Source organism: Dermatophagoides pteronyssinus, unplaced genomic scaffold (genome assembly GCF_027571235.1).
Source record: "Dermatophagoides pteronyssinus isolate colony J.1.1.1.1 unplaced genomic scaffold, Derpt_VIB-CSIC_2022.12 sq0009, whole genome shotgun sequence".
Lineage (NCBI taxonomy): Eukaryota > Metazoa > Arthropoda > Arachnida > Sarcoptiformes > Pyroglyphidae > Dermatophagoides > Dermatophagoides pteronyssinus.
In genome coordinates, this window is record NW_027461533.1 from 1335164 (window position 1) to 1363030 (window position 27867).

Consider the following 27867-nt stretch of genomic DNA (forward strand, 5'->3'; position numbering starts at 1 on the left):
TTAACTTTCGAATAATTTTATTATTTTTTTTCATTAAATTATTCATTGATAACCAATCAACGATAGTAATTTTTTCATTCATTCATTCGTGTAGGTAGATGATGTTTAACAACCGAGATTAGATAAAATACTTGTTGTTGTTTTTATTATATTTGTTTATTTAACCATTTTCATCGGTTTAATGATTTTTTAAGATCATCTTTGGCTAGATCATGTTTGCCAATCAAACACATTAAATTGATGATGATGATGATGATGATGATAGAAACGTTTATTGATGTTGGAAGCGACAATAATTTGTAAAGAATTTATTCATTCATTCAATTCATTTGGTTGTTCACAATTTTTTTTTTTTTTTTTGGCTGTACATTCCATTATCAAAGGTACCAAGGAAAAAAGCAATGTGTTTAATTGTATGAATAAGATTACACATTCATTGTGTTTGTGTGTATGTGTGAATTTGGAATGCAATTCATACAAAATACAAACATTCTTTTGCTTCATTTGATTGCAAATATTATTTGATAGTATTTAAGTATATGAAAATTGATATTGCGATAGATTTTTATTATTCAATATTTATATATAGAAATTTATTCATCGAATACATTGATTCAAGCGATAACATTAAACATTAGAGATAATCTTGTATTGACATAATAACATTCATTTTGTATAGGATGGAAATAGATAGATAGATAGAAAGAAAAAGAGAATGAACAAAAAAAAACTCATTTGCAATATAATAATGTGATTAACAATAACAGTAGATTATGTTGTTGTTGTTGTTGTTTTTTTTTGGAAAATCACTTTTCAACTTTTATTGATTCTTTGTTTGTTTGTTCCGTTTATTCTCATCAAATTCTTTGTGTATACATTTTTGTAAATATTCTGTTTGGATTTTGTGCGTACAATTTTTGTTATGTGTTGTTGTTTTTTTTTTGAAAATTCATTTTCTTTCTTCCTTTCGTAGAAGAAAAATTCAATCAAATCAAAATTTTCCATCCATAGACCAACCGTATGTATTGCAATGATAATTCCAGATGATGATGATCATTTCATAAATGATTGGCATATTCCATTCAATCTAATTCCATGTAACGATTTTTTTTAGTTTAAATCCTGTATGAATAAAATAAAAACAAAGAAAGAAAAAAAACAATATTAAAAATAATGAAATTAAAGAATTTAACAATAAAATAAAAAATTTATGTTTAAATAAAAATTATTCAGTGTTTTTTGTATTATTATCATTATTGTTGCATTTGTAAATCGAAAAAAAATTTGTTCAAGTAAAGTCTATGGAAAAGTATCTATGGAATCCACTTCTGTATTCTAGCCAGAAGAAATTCTAACATGAATGTTCGGGCACTTGTATTTGAACAAGTTACAGAAAAAAAGAATCATCGTTTTTTTCAAGGATGATATAAGTGAAACTAGAGATACTCACAGACATTCAAACAAAAGTATAGATATATCTTATTTGAACTCAATTTGTTGCACCAAGAAAGACATTATTGACATAAGTGAACCAGCGTAAAAAAAACGAAAACGAAAATACTTTTGACAAAGAAAATGAAAATGAAAATTTAATTTATGAATTCAATAGAAAGACAGTGCCAAGAAGAAGAAAATGATCATTCTATGTGATTCTATAGGAAAGAGAAAAAAATGAAAACGAAAAATTAATTCAAATAAAATTCAATTCAATTTTCTACTATCATTCTTATCATCTTTGTTATAATTTCATTTTGTCCAAAATGTTCATATTTGTTCGCTTTTTCATTCATTCATTTTTTTCAAATCAAAATTTTTGTTGTTGTTGTTGTTGTTATTGTTATTGTTGTTGAACCAAATTATTTAAGACGATCAAATTGAAACAACAACAACAACAACAACAACAACAACAAAAATGGGAAATGAAAATATAATGAAATTGATAAATAAATGAACAAAAAAAACAGATTCGGACAGATTTGACAATTTCATTTCATTTCATTTTTTTTGACGGTTGCAAGAATATCAGTGAAAGTGAACGAAAAAAAAATGTTTCAGTTTTTTTCTGTTTTCTTCATTATTATGATGATTTAATAATAATGACAATCGAAATTTAATTTAATTTGATTCAATTTTGAAAGATTTTTTTTCGGAAAACAAAAAACAAACAAACTGTTTGAAACGAAAAAAAGTGATTTTTTCGAAAAAAATATCGATTAAATCTGGTATCCCATGAAAGAAAGCAAGGATGATAATGATGAAATTATTTTTTTCGCTTCAAAATACACACTAATTGACTCTAGCCAAACACATGACAAGATAAAGTGTTTTTTTTTATTTTGCTTGTTGCTTCTGTCACACACACACACAACAACAATTTACTATTGTCAAATATGACAATAGCGACAGAGAAAGCGATAATAGGAAACAAAAAAATCAATCGAATCAATTGAATTTACACTTGAAAATGAATGCACTCTTAACAACTTTATATAACAATGTATATAAAAATATGGTTCAAGATATTGTTATCATTATAATGATAGTTGTAACGAGAAAAAAATAAAATGATACATATGTAAATGGATGAAAAACATCACGTTATTTATGAAAAGAATTTATTTAAAATACTTTAAAAGAAATGAATAAAAATGAATCAGTCTGGTTTTTGACTCTCACTTGTTAAGTCGTATTTTTTGTATGTTTTTACAAGCCAGTAGGATTAATCCACCGAAACCTCACAATTACCCTTGGTCCATTTGGTCATTTCATATAGAATTTTCATCAGGATTTCCAATCCATCAGATAAGATATCATAATTCTTTTTTTTAATAAAATAAACTACACCTTCCCAAATGAGTTTTTCTTCCTTCTCTCCCTTTTCTTTTTCTTTTTTTTTCTCTTTTCCAATTTTTTTTTCTTTCTTAGAGAACAGTTATCTAATTGGGGGGAAGAATATATCAGGAAAAAAAAAAAATCCAATAATTCCCATTGCAAATCTATTTTTTCTAATTATTCGATACTAACACATGCATGGAAAACAATTTCCACGTTGAATAAAACCACGTGGCCAACAAACCCAATATCCATCATCGCCAACTCATTTGAAAAAAAAAAGTTTTAACAAATTTTGGTGACATATTTGACATTCAAATGACATTCATTCATAAACGTTTACAAATACAAAAAAAAAACTAAATCAAATCATCTCACCAACTTCATTATTTACAAAAACAATCATTGCTGACTCATAAGTCACATTTATCTACAGTGCATTTCCTTTTATTTTGTGCTCAATTCAACAAGTTCATAATACTTACAAAAACCAAATTTCACTGTTTTCATCGATAATCATTGCTGACTCATAAATCACACTCATTTACAGTGAATTTTGTTTTACTTTGTGTTTAATGCAATACATTCCGAAACACTCACAGAAAAAAAAAAACAAAAATTTTGAATCGATGAATCGAACGATGATGAGAAATGCATCAAGCAATCGATAGATTCATGATCTTATGTGACAGTCCATTTGGATCTTATTCACAATGCCCTTATATCAAATATAATTGCATATTTTTGAATGTGTTTATGATGATTTTATTGTAACACAACGTTGTTCATTATCAACAATTATTTCAAGCCACTAAATGGTGCTAACATAAATTGTATTAAGTGCATCAATTGTTGCAATTCCTTGGAAAGGATTTCTTGAAGATTATTAGTCAAGTTGATTGATATCGCACCCAATGTTCAAGTTCCTTAAAGTTTATTAATCGACATTGTTTAAACTCCCGATATTGTCGCACATTGATTATTTGGACCTGAAATCTAATCATAATTTTTTGGTGTATACAATACAAATTATTAAAAGAATCCGCGACGTTCCTCAAGATCTATCAATGTCTTATAATTATTAAAAAAAAAGATGAAGAACTTTTATTTTTTTTTCTAACGGGCAAGAAGTACATGAAAATATATAAAGAATCATTTTATTTTCTAACGGGCAAGAAGCACATGATATTAATCCGAAAAGAATGAAGAAAAATTAAAGTGCAAACTATCAAATTTTTTAAACCAACGATTTAAAATGAATTTAATTCAATTCACCATCGCAACAACAATGAAATTGTTTTATACAAAACTGCAATCTGTTAAGTGAAAAAAAATTGTTCAACATTCATAACAAAAACACAAACAAAAACAGACATTTAAATATTCTACAGAATGTTAGCATTTAATTTATGTTTAGTAACGATAATTAGTAATAATTTAGAAAAAGAATAATTTCTCAATTAAATTTGCAGTTTAGGAAAAAATGATCTTTTAGTTTTTAGAATCAATAGATAGATTAATAATCTAAATTAAAGTAGTCAGTCTTTATTAATCTTTATTTTATTCAATTAAGTTTAAAATTTTAGTTTTCTTTAAAAAAAAAGATAGTAATAATGAAACGAGTCAGTTGATTAGAGTCAGTAATCTAAAAAGTTGTAAAGTCAAGTTAGATGAAAAATTATTTGAAAACAAACACACACACAAAAAAAATACATTTAAAAAAAAAATATTGAAAAAATATCAAAAAATATCAAAAAATATTGAAAAAATATCAAAAAAATATCAAAAAAAATATCAAAAAATATTAAGAAAAAAAAATTATTATTATTATAAAAAAATTGAAAGAATCAACCAGTACTATTCATGATGAAAATATGAACATCAAAATAACATTTCTTTCTTTTAATGATAAAAAAAAATAACAAATACATCCATAACAATTATTTTAAAAAAAAAATTATTAATACATAATTTCTTATTCAACATACAAATGTAATATCATTTATTTCTGTCATTTAAACAAAAACAAAAAAATTATTGTATAATATCCAAAACACTATTGTAATAATCAAAATTTCCCCTAATCTACAATCTTAAAGCGGGGGGATGTAAATGGATGAAAAACATCACGTTATTTATGAAAAGAATTTATTTAAAATACTTTAAAAGAAATGAATAAAAATGAATCAGTCTGGTTTTTGACTCTCACTTGTTAAGTCGTATTTTTTGTATGTTTTTACACATACAAAAAACTTTTATCATTTTGTAACAACAAAGTAAAGTAAATGAATGAATGAATGAACCAATTAAAAAAGATTCAAAGAAAGAAAGATTATCCTATTGTCAAGTTTAATATTTTTACTTTTTGTTGCCATTGCTTGGTGTCAACAACAACATTATCATTTTAAAATAAAACTGAAAAGAAAAGATGTGTATTGCGTAATCATCGTGACTTGATTTTTTTTGTGGATCAATTTGATAGCCATTGAATAGAAGATTTATAAAAGAAAAATGTTATAAAAAGAAATTATAGTTTTTTCTTCGTCCAAAATCTCATATTCAAAGAATTTCTTGAATTTCTGATCCTATTCCGTAGAAATTCTCCCTTTGCATTCGTATAATAGTTTTCTCTATTAACAATGGGAAAATTTTTTTCCAGAATATAGACTTATTTCCAAAAAAAGAAGAAGATGATAAAACTATATTTGAATTAAAATCTCGAATGATTCTCTTTTTTTTTGCTTTACCGACAATGGTTACGAAAATAGTTACATTCAGTTTTTCTTAATGCATATTTGTAGCTAGATTTACGAAATAAGCGATACTCTATCTACTGAAATTTCTTTTGAAATTTTTTTTTCACTTTTCAAATACTTAAATAGCCTATCCATTATAAAGAAAAAATAGATTACAATGAAACGATTTTTATCATTTAATAACATTCACAGACAGTTCTGAATTGTAGGTTTTTTTTTCCTTTTTTTTCCATTTCATCTGGCAATTTGTAAAATCTTATTTCTATTCGATGACCCAAGTGAGCTAACTCGATAAAATCAATCTATTGATCTGAACTGTTTTTGTTTTTCTTCGATGAGTTATTATTGGTTATACCCAAATAAATAAAATAATACAATTAATTTCCATTTACATTCATTATTTTGCTGTTATCCTGGGTCCATATTCTGTAGAATAAACATATTTTCTTTGTTGATTATATTACATTATAGATTGTGTCGACTGGGGAAAAATAAATTTACAAACAAGAGAATCGTCAACACAAACAAAATGTTTTTTTAAAAAAAGACGTTAATACTTATAAATTATACAATGTATTCAGTGGATGATGAAAAAAACAAAACAATACAAACTGAGTATTTTTTGATCAATAAATTAACAACTGTTAGCTGACCAAACGTGAATGAATGAAGATAAAAATTCTGAAAATGATTTGAGTGTGTTGTTCATTTATATATTTGGTACAGTGAAAAAAAAACATTAATAAATGAAAATACTTGTGAAGGAAAATTATTGAGATACATGTTCAACAACAATGATTGGATGAAATAATAAATGAAGGGGAATCATTAATTTTGAGAAAAAAAATTGATTTTTTTTTGTTTGAAGATTCAAACTGATAATAAAGTTTTAAAAGGATTTAAAAAAAGCTATTTCAATTTGAAAAAATCTGTTCGTTATCTTTCAAAACTCATTCCTCTCATTTCTCTCTCTCTCTCTCTTTTTTTGAACGAAAATATTTCACTATTTTTTTTTATCATTTGACAACCACAGAATAAAGAATCGAAAGAACAACAATAATAAAAAAGAAAAGGGAATATATTCAAAAAAAAACGACTAACTAGCATCGTTGGATTTTTTTTTCTTGTTAGTTCATCAACTAATCGACCATGATGATGATGTTCGACAACAACAAAAAAAAGAAAGAAGAAAAATTCCAAATGCAAACAAAATCTAGCCGATTGTAACGAGATAGCAAATTTGATCTTTATAATAATAAATTATTTCATTCAAATAGATTTTAATAAACACTTTTTCTTTCCTTCTTTTTCAAATCATCATTGCTTTCGGCTGAATCGAAACAAAAATATATATCGAAAATTCAATGCAATGCAATCATCATTCCAAAAACAACATTGATTAGCGCTGCACATGAAAGAAAAATTGTTTAACGAATCAAAAGAAATTAGTAAAATGGTCACATACACACACACACACACACATCTTAATTGAACCAACAAAAAAAAATTGATTCGAACAGATATTTGTATTTTATAATCGAGTAAGAATAAACAACCTAAAGCAAAGAGCAAAGATCAAAAAAATAAAAACTGATGACATCAACAATGAACGAAAAAACAAAAACTGCTATGGTCATCAGCGATCATATTAATTCCAGTATTTTTTCCCTTTGATAATTGCTAAATATTATCATTATTTAGTTTGCGACATTTGTGTTTTTCTTTTCTTTTTTCTAGTATACGAATGATTAGTCCATTAAAAAAAACAAAGATATCAACAACAAAAATGCCTTTGAAATCGATTGATGATTGTGCCATTGACACTTAAGATTACAGGAAAATAAAAGAACATTTTGAAATGACCATAATACTGAATGTACGAATGATCAATATCGAATGTTCAATATTCAGTATTATGTGTTATATATAAGTATTGACGGTCAATCTGATTTTTTTTTGATGATTTATTGCCATAAGATTCAATAGAAGTTTTATATATTTGTTTTTACTTTTTTTGTTTATATTTTCGATATGCATCACAAACAGGATAGAATAGAAATAATGTACATCATATCCCATACATTTTTTTTCTTTCTCCTTTAGAATTATCGACGTGAACAACAACAACAAAACAAAAAAATTCAACCAACAATCAATAGAATAATGAATCGATTCAACAAAAAAATGGGTAATTCATCAAACTCACCCTTACGCTTATCTATTTAATATCAACATTTGGAAATAATAATGAATGAAAAAAAATACATCAGCTACTATTATGGTTAAAAAAAACGGTACTTGGATAATAGTTGTATTATCAACTAGTACTTTTTCTCTCTCACTATCTTTGCAATATTATCGAAATCAAAAAAAATATAGTCATTGTCGAATACTACTTGAACGATAGATAGATTGATAAATTTGATTGATTGATTGACCTATCCGAAAACAGCTTCATTAACTAATCATTCAACTAGAATTATAATGACTAAATAAATAATGATCTATTGGATTATTGTTTTTTTTTGTCTTTGAAACATAATAAATTATTATTATCTTTTTAAATTTCCATTTCACACAATATCTTTTATTTTATCTTGTCTGATTGATTAGCAAGAAAGATTATTTTTGTTTTTCTCTCGTCCATCAAAATTTTATCGTTTATGATCGAAAAAAAAATATCTGACCATATGAAACCAAGGGAAAGGCGAAAATATTTCTATAACAGAATCTTCAATGAAACAATGATTCTATCTTTATAATGATACGAAGTGTGGCTAAAAATACTTTATATTTTTTTTCTTCGCTTCTTGTTATTATTTTAACATAAACGACCGTAAAGAAATGTTATATATTGATGATATTGATGGAATATTTTGTGGTCTACATCTGATTTTCTCACATTATAGTTAGATGATGATGATGATGATAATATTTTCTTTATGTTTGTCATCATAAACGTTTAAAGATAATTTTCCAATGAAAAAAAATACCAAAAACGAAAGAAGAAGAAAAAAAAATCATCTTTTCTCGTTATCATAATTGTATGTGGATCTTGGTTAGAAAAAAACGAAAAGAATCAGAATTCTTCAAATTCTGAATACTCATCAGCCAACAGTAAAAAAAACGAAAGAAAGAAAACTTGTTTTAGTTGTGAAGAGGAAGAAAAAAAAAGATAAGAATTTCATTTTTTTCCCTATTCAAATAGCAATTGGTAAGATGTGTGTGTTGTGAAAAAAAAGCCTTGAGTTTTTCATTTTTTTTTCTCACTTGGTGATTTATTCATTCACAGAATATTTTGGAGAATATATATCCATGAAAATAAGAAGGATATCATTATCATAAACCTCAATACTCAATATAATATGGCCATGAAAATATTGACAACAATATAAAAAAAAACAAAGAATGAACGAATGAATTAATGATGATGATATGGTCGATTTTGTTCTATATTTTTTTTTTTGCTGAAAAAAATTTATTTTTATTGTTATTCAAACAAGAAAAGAAAAAGAATATTCATCTTTGACATCGTATTCCGCTCATATTTATCAAATAATATGAACAGAATATTCGATCGAATACTATATAAACTGTTCATGACTTGTTGTTTAAAAAACATGAATTTAAAATGAAAAAATGAAAAAAAATAAATAAATACATCGATATCATTATAATGATGAATCTTTTTTGTTTTGTTTTCTGTATTTCACCATGAATTTGATATATATAGAGAGAGTGGGGAAAATTCGTGTTTCTTTTTGTTTCTTGTGAATCCCATATTATAAAATAACAACAGAATATATTTGGTAAGCGAAAAACAAAAATGAAAAATCATGCAACGATAATTTGATTCGATCGAGAAATACATACATACTATTAGTGTATTTATGCGTCAAAGCTTTAGGCCTTTTTTTTGCCGAACAAATTTCATATATATTCATCTTTATAATTTCATATATTTTTTACAATCTGAACAAAGCCAATAATAAAAAACTTTGAATGACACAAGATAAGAAGTAAATGAATGAATGAATGAATGAAAATCTGAATGGATGAGTTTTTTTTTTTGATATCAAAGAAAACAAATAGAAGAAAAAACCACGACAACTACATAAATCCATGTGGAAAATGGAATGTTGCCTATTTTAAATATATGATAAAAATATGTCAATGATAATTTGTGCGTGTAAGTGTGTATCTAAATTTGTCAGTATCAATATTTGAAGTATTTTGAAAATGATTTTTTGATATATAATAAATGATAGATAACATTCAAATGTTTGTTAATATAATCGGTTCAAGTATCAAATAACAGAATGATTTTTTCTTTTTTTTTCTTTATTGTCGAAACACAATCGAAATTCATTTGGGGATGAAAATGCTTTTATTTTCCATTCCATCGGAATATATTTCCGATATTTTGATTGTAATCATAAATTGGCATCGATTTTTTTTCCATAGATTTTAAAGATCTTTCGTTTTTTTTTCTTGTGTTTCAAATATTTGCTTTTGTACTGATTTTTTTAACCTTCATGCTAATTACTGACTCTAATGATGGCAAACATGGATTTAATTGAATTAATTTTTTTTCGGAGAAAAACAAAATGAAATAAGTTTTTCAACTTTCATCAGAATCCAAAGAAAAAAAAACTGAAAATAATCAAAAATCCATTAAATTTTGTTCATTGAACAGTAATGATTGTAAACGAACAAATGATAGTTTTTCTATATGTTTTTTTTTCAATCAAAATTCAATTGATAAAAAACTTTGAATTCTTTTTTTTTTGCAATTTTCAGTTCCTGATATATAGAGTATGTGTGTGTGTGTGTGTGTGTGTGTGTGTGTGTGTGGAAAATCAATGGCATTTAATTACAAACAAAAAAAAACTTTTTTTTTCCTGAAAAACGATGAAATCAAGGAAAATGTCATGGATAAAAATAAAAAACGGAAATTATAAATGTTTCTTTCCGTCAATGAAAATCCAATCATTTGGGAAATACTGTGTGTGTGTCTGAAAAAATCAAACAAATTCTCATAGTGATAACCCAATGAAAATAATGTTTGTAAATAGATGAAAAAATGAAAAATATTGACATTGTAAATTCAAAAAAAAAAATCATCAGTATCAAATGATAAGAATTTGAATAGAATGTGAAATTCAAAACAAAACAAAACAAAAAACATTTGTAAATAAATGATTATTTTTCCGCATTCAAAATTCTGTGAAAGAAATCATTTTTTTTCGCTTGTTTGTTTGCCTGAAAATTTGAAATAAAACCATATGATCAATTAGCCATGAATTGATGCATATGAGGAATGGAATTCAAAGCAAACTGCAGTGTGTATGTGTGAGTGTTAAACGTGAAAATTTTATTCAGTTATTTTGAAAAAAAAATTACATCTAAATCAAGAATCACGAACATGTATAGAGGGAAAGGAAAAACCAAACGATATGTTAATAAAAAAAGAAAAGAAAATCTGATTTGACATGAATTTTATGTTGTTGAAATATGTAATATATTGAATCTCATCAATAATAATTTGCTAAAGTTAGGTAGGTATTTCACATATATTTCAATGAAACAAAAACAAAAAAAAAAAAAGAAAAAACAAAATGTTTGAGAAAAACTTACCTGTTTCTCACTCTCAAATAGATGATGATGATGATGAATTTTTTCTTGGATCGATATTTTTTCTCTCTTTTGGTTGTCATCGTCGAAAAAAAAGGTGTTTATTTTCATTAGAGAAATATTTCTATTAATATTAAACTTTAGCCACTTTTCCTGCCCAACCAGCTTTATTACTTCGTATACGTTTTTTACCCAATAACATTCGTTTGAATGCTGTACGAAAATCTGGACTAAATATTGTATCTGTATTAACAACAACAACAACAACAAACAAAAAACAAAAAGATTTTATTATTAAATTAATCAATAAATGTCAAAAAATTTCAAAATCGATTAATTAGTTGCAACAACAACGAAAAAAAAATTCCCAATATAAATGAAACATATGGTCATAGTCGTACCATTGATTTTTTTTCATCCATAAATTATATTATTCTTTGATGAAAATATTACGCAAAGTTACGATAAACTTCAATTTGCGGTAGTAACAAAAGTTTTTTTTGTTGTTGTTTTAGCTTGTGTAAATGCATTTCATCGAAACACATTTCTGAAATTTTGAATTTTGAAGTTTTTAGTTTTAAAGTGAAAAAACAAAAAAATTTTCGCTATGATTTATGTGTTCAGGATTCATCAGTTTTTGTTGCGAGTGCAAAACATATTTATAAAGCAACAAAGTGGAAACAAAAAATTTTAAGAATATTTTTTGTAAGCAAAGTTTCTAAAATCAAGTGTGTTTATTTGGTTGTAAAACTCATGATGATGATTATGATGATCTTCGAGAAAAATCTTAGGAGAAAAATTGCAAAATTTTACAAAAATTACAAAATCAAGCCTGATTCCTGTGAAAAAAAACGTTTCATTTTTACACGAATAATTTCAAATTTTTTTTTGTGAAAAGAAATGAAAATAAACATATCGCAAATATATCATAATGTTTTTTTGAAAAATAAATAAATATCAATGTTGACTTAAAAGGATATGGCCACCGAAATCATTGTTTATCCAACATAAATATATATTTGTCTGTGTTTTACTTGTCTCAGCGGATTTATTCCAACCAAAACAAAATAATACAAATGAAATGAATAGAGAGTGAAAAATTTCAAACGCAAACACAAAAAAATGATAGTTTTATAATTTATTCAATCAATGTTAAAAAAATGAATGAATGTTGCCAGAATCAAAAAATAAATGACACATTTTTTCTCGTTATTTTCATCATAATAATTAGTGTATTTTTTTGCAAATGTATGTCATTAGGAAAAATACAACAACAAACATCTAAATTATATGAATATGAAAATTGATAATCTATCATTATGGTCATTATCTATGACATAGATTCTATGTGATCAACAAACATTCATAGTGTTTTCAGTACGACAGCATCTTTGACTTTTTTTTGAAATGTTTTTTTTTCTAGAGTGAAAAAATTAAATTACGATGACATCAATATGACAATATTAATATGTTTATATGTTTAATGATGATAATTTAAATTATTTGTGAAATGTGATATTTTTATCAGAATAAAAAAACAAAAAGTTTGACATTTGAATGAATAATAAGTCTGTTGAGTTGTGTGATTCACAAACAAACAGACAAACGAAAACAAAAACAGAATCAGAATCAATTTTGATTTTGAAACAAAAAAACTAAGCTCAATATGAATATTAATTTTGGATGAATTTATCAAAATCAAGATAAAATAAACTAAACAAACAAACATTTGGAAGTTTGTTTATGAAATTTCATTTTTCTAGAAAGAGAAAAAATTTCAATGACATTCTACAACTGACATTATTTTCAGTGTCATTTATTTCCCTTTGAAAAAGGATGGCTGATGATAATGTTAGAATTTTCAAAATTCTCTCAACATGGCTGAAATGAAAATAGGAAATTTTTTTCTCATTCAAGAATATTAAACCATCATCATCGGGTTAAGAAATAGGCAAAGAAAACTATCTATTTTTTTTACCACAATTACTTACAGACACAGACACTGAATCACGAGCAAAATTTATTTACAGAGTGAGATACGAAAACCAAACAAATGTGGAAAGAAATGTAGAATTTCTTTTCCTTTCAAAACGGTATTTTGGTTCTTCTTTTTTTTTTTTGTTATATTTTCAATTTCATTTTTTTTTATCAAAATTTGTTTGTTATGATAGACACATTCTATTCTGTTTCATTAGATTCTATAGTTATTATTAGTGGGGTAATAGTTATCGTTTGCAAGTATATGTTTGTATACGGTAAATTCAACAATATAAAATACAGTAACAATAATGATAAAAAACTCTCTCCATCATCAAGCAAAATGATGATAACAATATCATCATATTAAACTTGTAAAGAGTTACAAAAAAAAGATGAAGATCAATAATTATATATGTGAACAACGTATAAAATGACTTCTTTTTCTTTGTCAATATCCAAAAAAAAGCAAAGGGTAACAAAATAGAAAATGAAATTCTTTTTTGTTTTGTTTTGGTAATATGATGAACATACACACACACAAACAAATACACCCACACTGGAAAAAAAATGTTGAATAAAATACACATGTGTGTTGATAATGGGAAAAAAACAAACAAACAAACAAAACAAATATCGAAATACATAGATATTTCAACAATAACGAATATGATCGGTGGTTTTTTGTTTGGTTTCTGTAAATCATTCTATTCTATTCTATTTTTTTCATTTGATCGATTGTTTGTTTGTTTGTTTATAGTGATGATGATGATGATGGTTTGATAATTTTTTTTTCCTCAAAATTTCCAAATAAAATTTCATCACACACACACAGATTCTGCGGACACACCTTGAGTGTTACGTTTATTTATCGATTTTGGTAATATAATCTAACTATCGTTTTCCTTGAGGAGAAAGTTATCCATCGTAAAAATAAATAATTACCGGCTAAAAAAAAGTAAAAGTGAGAAAAAATATCAGTAATTGATACCTTATACGGAATAATGGCAGTGAAACCAACTTTTTTGTTAGTTTGTTATTATTATCAAAAATGGAAAGGCAGTGTGTATTGATAGAAATTGTAAATTAACTTTGTGTATGTTTTGATAACATTGATTTTATTTTTCCTGGTCATCATAATTTTTGTTGCGCAATGATTTGGTGTTATATTATTGATTTCCTTCGAAAAAAAAAGTAAAAAGATAAATAGAGAATGTACATGGTGGGTAAGAGAGAAAAAAAAAGTTTTACCTCCATTCCACTTTTTTCCTGTTAAATAATTTCTTTCAACATTCAACAAAAAAAAACTAACGATGAGAGAAGCAAAAGATAAAAAAAAATTTGCAATGTGTTCCGTTTATAAACAATATGTGTTGATTTGATTTTTTCTTGTCTGTTTGATTAACAAGAATAAACTTCTTTTGAATTAACACAGAGATTCACTTTCAATGTTTTTTTTTCTTCTTCTTCTCTCTAGGTATGCTTCTGTATGGTCAAATATAAATTGAATATAATTCATTGAGCCAAATAATTGAAAATAAAATACAATATCAGGCGATCTCATTCAACTCTCAACTATACACACAATGGTTAAATATAATGAAGTTTTTTTTTAAAAAAAAACAAACTTTTTTTCTCAAATTCATCACCATTATTATTCTGTATACAAAAAGTCAACAAAAAAAAAAAAAAATATCGAGTTTTTTTTGGAAACAACAAATGGAATCTGTTACCTAATAAGAAAAAAAATTAAGCGCATTTTTTCGGGTTCATCAAAAAAACTATACACGATCTAACAAACAGAATATACAAACAAACAAGTAATGTTTGCCTTGAAAGAAAAAACAACAACATTGGTCAAAAAAAAAAGTAACTAAACAAACTAGATAAATAGATAAATTAAGCAACAAAAAAAAACTTGGACTATGAAAATAACAAAAATAACTTCATTTATTAAATGAAATAAAAAAAGATACAAACACACGTTCATAGAATTACCAATCATCATCATATATGAGATCAGCTAAAACAAAACAAAAAAAACTTTATAATCATTATTCATAATCAACATTGGTCATCATCATAATGATCATTATTACATGATGATGATGATGACTAGATTCATTTGGTTTATTATCTGCATAAAGATACATTTTTTTTTTTTGGTTTTGGTTTTTGCAATTAAAAAAACTCTGTTAATTAATATTTTTTTTTGTTATCATTATTCACCAAAAAGCAAAAAAAAAAAAGAAAGTCAAAAATTAAAAGTTGGCAAAAAAAAAAATGTCTAATCAATAATTAATAAATCCAGAAAAAATAAACAAACTACACTTTCTTAATCCTTACATAACCATGGCTTTTTTCCAAAACCATAAACTTTATGTATAAATTGATAAAAATAAATATAGTTTTGACGTTAACAACCAAAAACACTTCTTATCATGATGATACTTTAAATCGATAACACACACACACACACACACACACACAAAAGTTTTGATCCCCGAATAAATAAATAAATCATATAATAATAATAATAATAATAATATAAATATACTTACAAATAATGGGATTAACACAACTGTTTATATAACCAAGCCAAAGAAAAAAATCGTTGATAAAATTTGGTACAAATTCTTGATATGCACGCGATAATGGTGACAATAATGCATTAATAAAAAATGGTAGCCAACAAATCACGAATACACCTGTGTATTCAAAGCCGTGTGTAATCAATTCAATGATGATGATGATGATGATGACAAGTGTAGAAAACCCAAATATGAAAGTGTATAGTGTGGTAAAGGAAGAAAATAAATTAAAAAAAGAAGAAAATTAGCATTTAATTAGCTTTACAAATGATAATACGCATGGAAAAGTGAAAAAAAACGAAGCAAAAAAAATAAAATTTGCTTATTATATAAATTTCATTTGATTCAAAATGTTTTTTTTCTTCTTCTTCATTATAATGCAGAATCTAAATAGACAAAAACACACACACACATTCAACAACACCTTGATGCACAATCAAAAGAATCAAATGTATGAAAAGAAATAGATGATGCTGGTATTTTTTTTTTGTGGGGTGCAACAGAAAAAAAATGAACAACAGGGACAACAGAATAATAATCTTTTCATGTCTTTGTTGTTGTTGTTGTTGTTTATCTAACCTTGGCTTTTTTTAACGTGTATAATGTGAATGTGTGTTTTTTTTGTTGTATGCAACAACAAAAAATAAATGGAAATCAGAAAATTGAATCAAGTTTTAGATAATTGAAAAAAATTTTCACTATAGTCAACGATAAATTGAATTGAATTGAGTGTAAAAGGTAAGATTCTATAACTGCATGATTTTTTTTTCTTCCACTTTCATATCACATTCATACAATGATAAAAAATGGAAAGAATTTTTTTTTCTGTATATGATATTTGCTGCTGTTGTTGTTGTTGTTATTTGTATACGATAAAAAAAAGGGAAATTGATTTTGTTCAGTGAAATTTTCACATTTGTATAATTATGTTTTCTACAACAACAACAAAACAAAAAAAAAAAATCTAATTAGTTGCCTGCTGGAATTAGATAAACTACAATGCAAACAAAACAAAGAAAAAAATGAACAAAAACAAAATAAATGAATTACTTTATCAATTTGGCACTCATATTTATGATTGATAATTATAAATAGTTTCAATTACCAAAATATTTCAGCTATCATTTTTGCATTGAAAATAACAAACAAAAATCATCAAATTTTCAATTGATTTTTATTATCGATTTTTTCTTTGTTGTTGTTCACCAAAATTGACAAATTGGTGACAGGCATTGAGAATGATAACAAAAACTGTTTGTTTCATAAACAAATCTTTCATTTAATCCCACAATACACACACACATTGAATGACAATTTTCTCAACATTTGTATTTGAACAACAAACAGAAAAACAATAATCATTCCAATATTGAAAAATTTCCGAAATCATCATCAAATGGATGGATGGATTGATATAAACAAATAAAAAAGGATAATACAATCTGTCATAAATAAATTGTCCTGAAGCAAAAAGTGAATGGACATTTGTTTTTTCTTGCTATTCTCAAACAAACATTCTCAATGCACACATACATATCAGATATATCGAAAATAAATGGCTATTTGAAAACAGCAATCATTTCAATAACAAAAAAACAAAAACAAAAAAAAAGCTAAAGGCATAACATAATCAATAAATATCAGATTCTTAGATACTATTTTCATTATTGTTTTCTATCTTCAAACAAACAAACAAACAAACAAAAAATCTGTATTGTTCCAGACAAGAGAAAAAATGCCAATATTTTCTACATTTTATATACAATATATATTGATATATCGATGTCAATACGATTATTTTTTTTTCTGGAACGAAGAAAACATCTGTCAAAATGATGTGTGTTTGTTTGTTTGTTTGTTTGTTTGTCTGGTTGGACATATGATGCCCAAAACAAATTGAAAGATTTGTTGTTGTTGTTGTTGTGCCAATGTGAAAAAAATATATCTTATTTTATTTTTATTTTTTTGATCAATACATTCGATTTATCTATTTTTGTTTTCACTCATCACATAAACTATCATTATATATTTTCATTTTTGGAAAAAAAAGATGTGTAAAGAAAGAAAGGAAAAAAAAACTTTTATCGACACCTTTGATACGGGTGCCACAAAATTCTTGTGTAAGATTTTGTTGGTAATCTTAATAAGTTTCCTATTAGATGTTATCTATTCTATTTGTTAGGTATTTTAGATTTTATCCCGGACGAAAAACAACAACAACAACAAGAACAATGAATAGAATCATCAATTGTAGCTGTCGTTTACAGTGAGAAAAAGAAATGATGATAATGATAAAGACAAGAAAAAGAAAAAGAAAACAAAAACACTTACCAGTAATGATTGCCAATGTTTTAGCTGCTTTACGTTCACGTTTTGATTCTACGGATTCTTTTTGATGTGATTTATTTTGTTGTTGATAATGTTGTTGTTGTTGTTGTTGTTGATGATGATTATAATGATGATGATCATGATTTAAATGTAGTTGATTTAATGTTTTCGATATGGATGAAGGAGTTTTTGTAAAATTTGTTATCGATTGTTGTGATAGTTGATGTTTTTGTTGTTGTTGTTGTTGATGATCATCATGATGATTACTTGAAATTGTCGTTTCATTTTGAGTAGTAGGTGGTTTTTTTATTGATGGTGGTGGTGGTGGTGGTGAAGAAGAAAAACTTGGCACAGTTTGATTAGAAACTGAAACATCATTTTCATCATTAGTATCATTATTAATAACATTAGCTTCACAATGAATTAAATGATTATGGTAATTATTGATGGGGTTTTCATTATCATCATTATTTGTTGTTATCAAATTATCACTAATAATAATCATTTTTTCATTATTGGCAATTGAATTATTATTATTATTATTAATTTGTTGTTGATTCGATGGATGTTGTGTTACCGATTCCTTAAATGATCTATGTTGTTGTTGTTGTTGGCACTTGTTTATTTGAACATCATCATCATTATTATTACGTTCATTATTATCACTTGAAACATTTCTGGTAACAACAATAGAATTTTTATTTTGATAATTTTGATGATGATTATGATCATTAACATTATAATGTTGCTTTTTTTGTTGATGATTTGCGTCTATCATTTTATCTATAACATTGTCGTTGATGCATGATTCTATTTGTTGAATATTATTAATATCAACAACAATAACAGCGTTAGCATCTGCATCATCATCATCATTATTATTATATTCATTTTTGTTGATAATCTTATTACATTTATTATCACTATTATCATTATTATCATTATTATTGTTGGTGGCTGTTGTTTCATGAAACAAATATTTGTTAATTTTTTGTACTTTTTGTTGCTGGTTATTTTCAAGATCTACATTAACCACAAGCGAATCATTATCATCATCATCATCATCATGATCACCATACGATGATATAAATTTATTGGATTTTTTTCGATCAATAATAGTCTGTTGGTCGATCGATTTATTGTTATTATGTTCAGGGTCATTGTTGATGACCATTATTTGTTTCACTATTCTAATATCATTATTATTGTTATTATTTCTATTTTTCATAATTTGATTGCTTTCAATCTCAACAATATGACCATTATCAGTGTCAGTTTCAGTTTCATGATTATGATTATGATGAATCCTATTTGTTGTTGGTTTTGATACATTATTCTGAATATTTATTTGTTCATTTTGAAAATGATTAGCATCGTTATGATGAATCATCATCATCATCATTATTCTGTCTGTATGATCATCATCAAAGCAATCATTATTATTATTATTATTTTTATTTTTATATACATTCAACATTGATTCTGTTGTTTTATTACATATCATCATTGGTTGTCGTTGAGAATTAGTTATATTATTGTTGTTTTTGAACGATGTAAGTGGACGTCGATCATCATCATAATCATTACCACCACCACCACCATCACGAACAGAAACAAGATCATCATCATCTTCTTCTTCTTCATCATGATTTTTATGTTTAATTTGTAATAATGGTTGTGTAGCAGATGAATTTGCCGAACTTGAACTTTCTTCGGCTATGATTGAGCAATCAGGATTTTGTTTGATTTGTTGTTGATGATGATGATGATGATCTTTTTTATTTAACATCATATTTCCACCGCCTAAATGATGAGATGGATTTGTAGATAAATCTGGATCAGTTGATGATTCATAACTAGTCAATGTTAAATGTGTTGTTGTTGTTGTTGTTGTTTTGGCCGTTGATGTAATTGATAATTTTTTATTATGATTAAAATTCTCTTCAGTTGGTGTAGATGATGATGATCTATTATTAATAATATTTTGATTATTGGCCGGAAATTTAATGGACGGAGGTAGTCTTGGTTTTTGTTGTTGTTGTTGTTGATGATGTTGATGTTGATGATGAACATCTGTCAATGGATTGGCACTCATACATGATTCTTGGCTATCAATAGATTCATCAATACATAACATATCAACATTATGTGAAATAATATCAGATGTTGGACGATTATTTTCTTGTAAATATTCAGCTTGACTATATTTTGCTAATTTTTTTCGTAAATTAAATTTTGGTTTAATTTTTTTGGCACTTGATGATGATAGATAATTATCATTATTATTTTCATTCAATGGTACATTTTTAATAGTTAATGTTTGTCCAGTTTTTGTTGATGATTTCAATGCAATCAATGATACTTTATTACCCGGTTTATGACGAATTCTTTTCCGTGCAACCTGAATAAATGAAATGAAAAAAAGAAAAAATTTATTCATAAATTAGATTTGAATGAAAAATAAAACTTTCATTATGATTTTGGTTGTTCAAGCCTGATGAGAAGTGAAAAAGTGTTGTTATTTGAAAATCACTATAAGCAATTGTCAACTAAATTACAAGCAATTAAACAAACAACAATTAAAAACCAGAAAAAAAGCGAAAACAATAGTAAAGACAAATAATGTTGAATATTGGATTTACAAACAACGTAATAATAATAATTACGCGTTGACAATCATAGTTATAATAATAATGTTGATGATGATGATGATGATGATGATTGTTATGGTTATTAGTTGGAAATCTTTCTCTCAACAATTCAGAATATGAAGTACAAAAAGAGAAAAGTAATAGAATTTTGCTTGGAATTCTCTGTGTGTTCTATCATTTTATTAAATGCATTTAATAATGGTGATGCAAAAAAAGAACGACGACAAATATCTGATTATGGAAAAGATTTGTCCAAAAACAACAACAACAACAACAACTCACTTCACTTTCCATTAGGAAGCTGTTAAAAAAAAAGAAGATGAATTGCATTGTGATGATTATATACAAAAGAATTTTGCTGCTATCTTTATGCATATTAAATCATAAATCCACAAGTAAGCATTATTATCATATGCAACGATAAAAAGAAAAGAAAAGAAAAAATTCAAAAATAAATGATAATTTGCATAACGCCTTTTCTCCGCCTTTTTTTTCTCCCCTTGTACTACATTAAATAATAATTATTATTACCAAAAAAAGTGATAATGAATTTCAATTTTTTGGCAATCATCAAATAATGCAGTGAAAGTATTTTGCTTATCACATCATCATTTTATCATCATTAGCCAACCAAGTTTGTTTTTCATCATCATCATCATTCTTTAATTCAATCTGATTTGGTCACCCAAAACTCGTTATCATTTTTTTTTGTTATTTGAAGCCGAAAGAAAACAAGTTATTCAGTGTCTTTCTTTTGTTTGTTTGTTTTTGAAGAAGAAATTTTTTTTTCAATAGGAATCCATTGTACTATACAACAAACAAATAACAACAAAGGATTCTTTTATAATCTTAACAAAAAAAAATTCAAATTTTATCTTTGAAAAAATGAATGAATAAAGATTTTATGCTTTGAGAAATTTTCCCTCTTCTTTTTATTTTCGTGATTTGATATTTGAATGACTAAGGTCAATAGAAGTGGAAAGAATGAAGAAAAAATTCAAAACAAAATATATTGAAATATAAGAATATAAGAAATGCATATAAAAAAACAGTGATGAAATAGCTTTATCAGGATTGTTGTTAAGCAAGTGAAAAAAATTCCTTATTTGCTTTCAAAATTATTGATTTTAAATCTGAAAATTTTTGTTTCCTTCTTTCAACAACTGAAAAAGTTTCCAAAAAGTTTTTTTTCGTTCATTCAAAAAAAATTCTTATCAAAATTGTAGCTAAAAATATTTGATTCTTCATGTCAATCGAAACTTTTTCTTTTAACCAACAATTTGTTCAACCAGAAAAAAAGTTATTGTTTTGAAAGGGAGAGAGAAAGCGAGAGAGAGAGCGAGAGAGAGAATAAATTTGTAATTATTGTTATCATTTGAAATTCAATAAAACGAATAAAATTTAGAAATAACAAGAGAAAAAAAAACTTATTAAAGAAACAAAACAGAAAAAAAACATTCATTTTCCATTCATTTCATCTCATTAGGATGTTTTGGGCTGGGAAAACATAATAACTGTATAGAAACGGAGAAAACTAACGAAGAATTCTATTTGCTTGTCTTGAAATTAATGTTTTTGTTTTTTTTGTTTTTTTGTTTGTTGTCATTATCGAAATTCGTTGTCGAAATAAATTTATAACTACCAATACAGAAAAATGTCCAATGTTTTTTAAATGAAAATGTTTTTTATTTTTTATTTTGTTGTTTGCAAATTCAGTTAATCAATGAATTTTAATTCAAGTAAACAAACATACAGAATAGATTAAAAAACAACAACGAAAAAAAATTCACATGCATTTCGTTTTGCTGAAACATTTTTTTTTGTTTTCAAATCAACCAATCATTAGAAACCACTTAGGAAAACATAAAAAATAAATGTTGAATGTCAATGATGATGATGATGGTCATTTTGGCGTTTTTGGTCCTGTTGAATGATGCTTGAAAATATCTTTCCAAATTGCATTGAAATACTAAATGCCTCTGGTCATAATATACAACATTTGACATTACCATAATCATTATCATTTGTCGAACAGCAAAAAATCGTTTGAATATTCTTTCCCAGAAAAATTCTCATTCAAATGTTTCTTTGAAAGAAAATGTTGCATTGATTTTTACCGGTTTTATTGATGAAAGAAAAAAAAACATAAATTTCTAAATGCAGTAAGAAGCAAAAACAGAAAAAGTCTTGAATCGACAAAATACCGTATAATTGAATATAGTGAATAACAACAACCGTAAAAAAAATAACAAAGATGCTCGATGAAAATAACAAAGAATCAATATTACATTCATATTATGAATATATAAAAAAAACAAGACCAGAATAAAAAATGAGCAACGAAAAAAAAACCCAGCAACAAACAAACAATAATAATAATAATAAAACTAATGCAAACATGAATTATATAAACATCAGTGATTCTTATTAGCATAAATTTTTGGTTGGTAAAAATTTTTCAAACAAAAACATACCAACCGACCAACCAACCATCCATTGCATCTTATCAAATGTAAAAGCTGGCCACGAAAAAAAAAAAAATAGTAACCGAATTTAATTTCTTTACGCCGAAAACAAAAACAAAACGTATGCAAACAAACACACCAGAATTGTTGTTGTGAAAAAAAATCTCGCAATTTTTTTTTTTGAAGTGAAATGGAGAATGTAAATGGAACATGACATGATACACACACACATCGATAAATTCATGCATACAATTTAAATGCAAACATGTTTCAAAAGATAAGAATAAAATATTTTTTTGAAAAAAATAAAAACAAAAAACAAAACACTACACACAAGAATTGAATAATTTTTTCAACATTACATCAGCATTACAATGAAATTTGTTTCTCCATTCTTTTTTATCCGAAAATCATTGTCATTATTGTGTTTATTAGCTAAGAATTTTTTTTACAAAATTCTTTGCATTTGAATTCATTTTAACATCATCCCATTGGAAACAATGTGTAATTCTTGATATTCTTATGTATAATGGCTAACAAAATAGTTATTTTCATATAAATATCAATCTTTATCATTATTACAAAATCGTGCAATGAAGATAAAAATAAGGATTATCATTATTTTTTATTTTGGTGACTTTTAGACGAAATAAACACTCGAAACAAACAGAAAAACTGTCGTTAATGTATGAGAAAATTCATTGTTTCAAAATTACATTCACATTAATGAAATATAGTGAAGAACGAAGAATGAATGGATGAAATAAACAACAAACAAAATATATTTTTCAAACACACAACTGTCATCATCATTATTATCATTGTTGGCATTAGTGTGAAATATATTAGGAAGAAAGAATTTTGAAACTTTTTTTTTGTTCGGCCTGTCATTCTCTCATTATGGTTTGGGTTCCACATTTCAAATGAAGATGATGATGATGATGACTTAACACTGAGAGTACCGTTAGACAATTGTGTGTGGATGATGATGACAAATAATAGAGCTAAAATCATAATAGTTTAGATGATGATGATGATGATGATGATGATGAAATCAAATTATATTTAAGTAGTGTTTGGGAAAGACAAAACAAAATTAATCAAACTTTGTTTCAAATGAAGAATGGCAAACAAACAGAAAACAGACAACAATAACAACAAAAAATTGAAACTAAAGCAAAAATAATGTTTGAAAAAAAATACTTTCTTTCTTTTATATGTTGACTAAATAAATGTTTGTTTTTTTTTCTTGTTAAAGAATCAAGAATTTGACAATAAATGATTGAATCAATCCGTTCTGTTCATCTAAATAAGTATACTTATCTATATCGTATTTGTCAATTTACGATTCAATTCTCTTTATTTCTTATTGGTTGTGTGATTTTTTTGTTTCTTTTTGGCTTCCGTTTTAGTTTTTTTTGCCGATGACAGAAGAATGATTATTTCATCCACTTCATTCAACACAAATTACAACGATAGTGATTAATTTACTTAATATAACTCTTTATAGCGGAGGACGAAAAGCCATACAAAATCATTGAAAAAAAAGAGAATCTTGAATAAAAAATAAAATTCAGTCAATCAATGAAAATTATTCAAAAAGTACATGAAAAAATGATGACGTGATATCAAATACAAATCATCATCATCATCATCATCGGAAGAGATTCTCTAGAGATTCTCCATATAACAATGAATATAATGATTATAATGAATGAATGACAAAAAACTGAAAACTAAAGAATTTGGATACAGAATTCAAATTGGATTCAAAATTCACAAGAATGAATGAATGATTCATTAGTTTTTGTCTTTATTTCTGTTCAAATAAAGATATTTCAAGGATTACGAAAGCTCTTAATTGTTGTATCAACAAAAGATTTTTTTTCTTTTTGGATGAAATGAAAATCAAAAATCAGACAGCAACAACAACAACAAAATTTCATAAATCCTTTAAGCAAACGAAGTGTTAAAAAGAAAAATTTAATATGGTGGTCGTTGTATTTGTCGCCAGTAAAGAAACAAGAATCAAAAAAAAGAATCGAAAACAAAACGAAGAAAGAAACAAAAATGATTTTGATTCTAATTGAAAACAGAAAAAAAAGACAGAAAACTTTCGATTCCTATTTTATCATTTCATTTTTGATTGTCTCCAGTGAATAAATTGGTTGCTACCGTATTTGTAGAATTCTATGAAATCAGTAATAGTAGCTATTTGTAACATTTTATGCACACGAAAAACTCATTTATAATCAATTAGCTTTGTAATATTTTCTATTTTGTATTTTATTTGTAGCAACCATCATAGACCAATAATAATAATCGATTAGAGTAATGTTTCATTTCAAACTAGGCAACCAAGTAATGATAATAATAGGAAGAATTCTCCTGTTTTTATATATTAATAAAATATTAATATTATTATGGTTGATTTTATTCGTTTTGTTTGTCATCATCATCATCATGTCGATGATTTCTATTAGTCTTTTTTTTTCAATTTGAGTTTTGAATTTTGATTCGGTTGACTCAATGTATTTTGTAATAATGGAAGATTGCGAAAAAATAAAATAAAATGAAATAATATTTTAAAGTGGATAAAAACTAATGATAATAATAATAATAAACCAGCCATTTGACTAACCTTGAATATTCTCCAATATAATAATAGAATGAGCAATAATGGTAGATAAAAACTAGCACATGTAGCAAATATTTGATAGGTAACATCTTGTGATAAAAGGCACTGTTTATGTTCAATACGTTTATAAAATTCATGATCACGCCAACCAAGTATTGGTGCAACCGATATGATTAATGAAACAAACCATATTAAAAATATCATTATACCAATACGACGACCATTACGACGTTGATGAATATAATCAACATTGGTTACAGCCCAATAACGATCCTATAAATAAATTAAATGAAAAAATGAAAATGAAAATGAAAAAAGTGAAAGCGAAAAAAAAGTAAAAAAATAGAGAATTTCAAATTGATTTTTTTTAAACTTGATTTTTTGTTGATTTCGTAATGTTTCTATATGTGCATGATGATTGTTTTGAATTTTGTTATGCGAAATTGTAACAAAACAAATGATTACAAATTTAATTTAGTCTCTACACATGTTTTGTTGTTTGATTTCATAAGATTTATAAGCATACTTTTTCATCATTATCAATACGAAAAAAAATTCTTGTTTTAAAAATGTCGCGCTTGATGTTTTTTGAAATATACATCAATCAGCTTGTATCAACATTTCTTTTGAACATAAGAATATTATTCATTCTTTTGTACTCATTGTAATTCGGTACATTATTTCATATGTTTTCTTCGTTTCGTAATAGTAAATTCTATCATAATAACTTTCTTCTGCTTTGACATCATTTTCCAGGAGAAAAAAAAATACACATATATTCAAATTAACTTGCAGAATCTCATTTCATTTAGTCATGGAATTCATAAAATAGATTTCCAAAGATGTTTACTTTTTGTCTATGTTTATTCTAGAATTCAGGAATGGTTTTTTTTAATCAAAATCATTGATCAGTTTGTTTTTTTTTGTTGAATGAATGTCTATTTCAACTATGTCTATAAACTTGTTCTTTATGATGAAGATGATTTTAAAATTATTCAAAACATTCATATTGTAATTGATTATTATTGTGGCCAAATGTTTGGCATAAAATCAATGTTGTAAATAAGAAATTAATGAAAAAAAATTTGGTTTGAATTGAAATTGTTGCTGTTTTTTTTCGGTTGGTTTTTTTTGATCCAGAATGAATGATCTTTTTGTTTGAATTGTGAATGTTGATTTTCTTCATTGATTTCTTCTTTCATATTCTAAACATGCAATATTTTTTTTTGTTTTGCAAAATCTGTTTGACTAAATGATTATTTGGGTTTCTGTTTTTTTTCTTTTTGCCATTTCAATCGTTCGGGTGATTGATTATAAATGATGTGATTTAAAATAGAAAAAAAAACATTTTTTTCAATTTCAAATATATAACATACCAATGCAATAGCAAGTAAATGTAGAATAGATGCTGTACAACATAATACATCGGCAACTGTCCATAAATCGCATAGATTTGCACCAAGTGTCCATTTACCCATAACAACAATGATGGCACCAAATGGCATTACAAAACAAGCAACCATTAAATCAGCAAATGCTAATGAAAATACTAGATAATTGCCAACTGAACGTAAATGTCTTTCACATAGAATAGCAGCAATTACTAATAAATTTCCTATCACAGTAGCCAAAATAACTAATGCTAAAATTATGGCAATTATAAAATGGCCAAGATATAATTTATCAACAAGTGTTGTATTATCATTATTATCGCCAATATCGCCATTATCTATATTATCAAATATAATGTTATTATTGTTGTTATTATTAATTGTATCACTAGATTCGAAAAAATTTGATAATTTATCATTTTCAACATTATTATTATTATTATAATCATATCCAGTATCGGCCATTTGAGCAAAAAAATCGGATAAAAATGTTGTTGAATTTGATATTGTTGGTCGATATTGATTCTGTTGTTGTTGTTGTTGTATTTGACGAAAATAACTAGCTGTTGGCATTTTTTCAGCAATATTATCCTCATTATTTTCA

At 25.5% G+C, this 27867-nt stretch overlaps 1 protein-coding gene across 1 annotated transcript; it reads right to left on the reverse strand.

Annotated features, from left to right (window-relative positions):
* On the reverse strand, nucleotides 1-27836 carry LOC113799288 (uncharacterized). The gene is made up of 6 exons (XM_075821288.1): nucleotides 27249-27836; nucleotides 25876-26145; nucleotides 18122-20519; nucleotides 15761-15907; nucleotides 11226-11465; nucleotides 1-1122 (listed from the first exon to the last, which is right to left on the reverse strand). Exons 1-5 carry the CDS (start codon nucleotides 27834-27836, stop codon nucleotides 11356-11358), a joined length of 3513 nt encoding a protein of 1170 aa, XP_075677403.1. The 3' UTR covers nucleotides 1-1122; nucleotides 11226-11355.
* Between the last annotated feature and the right edge of the window lie 31 nt (nucleotides 27837-27867).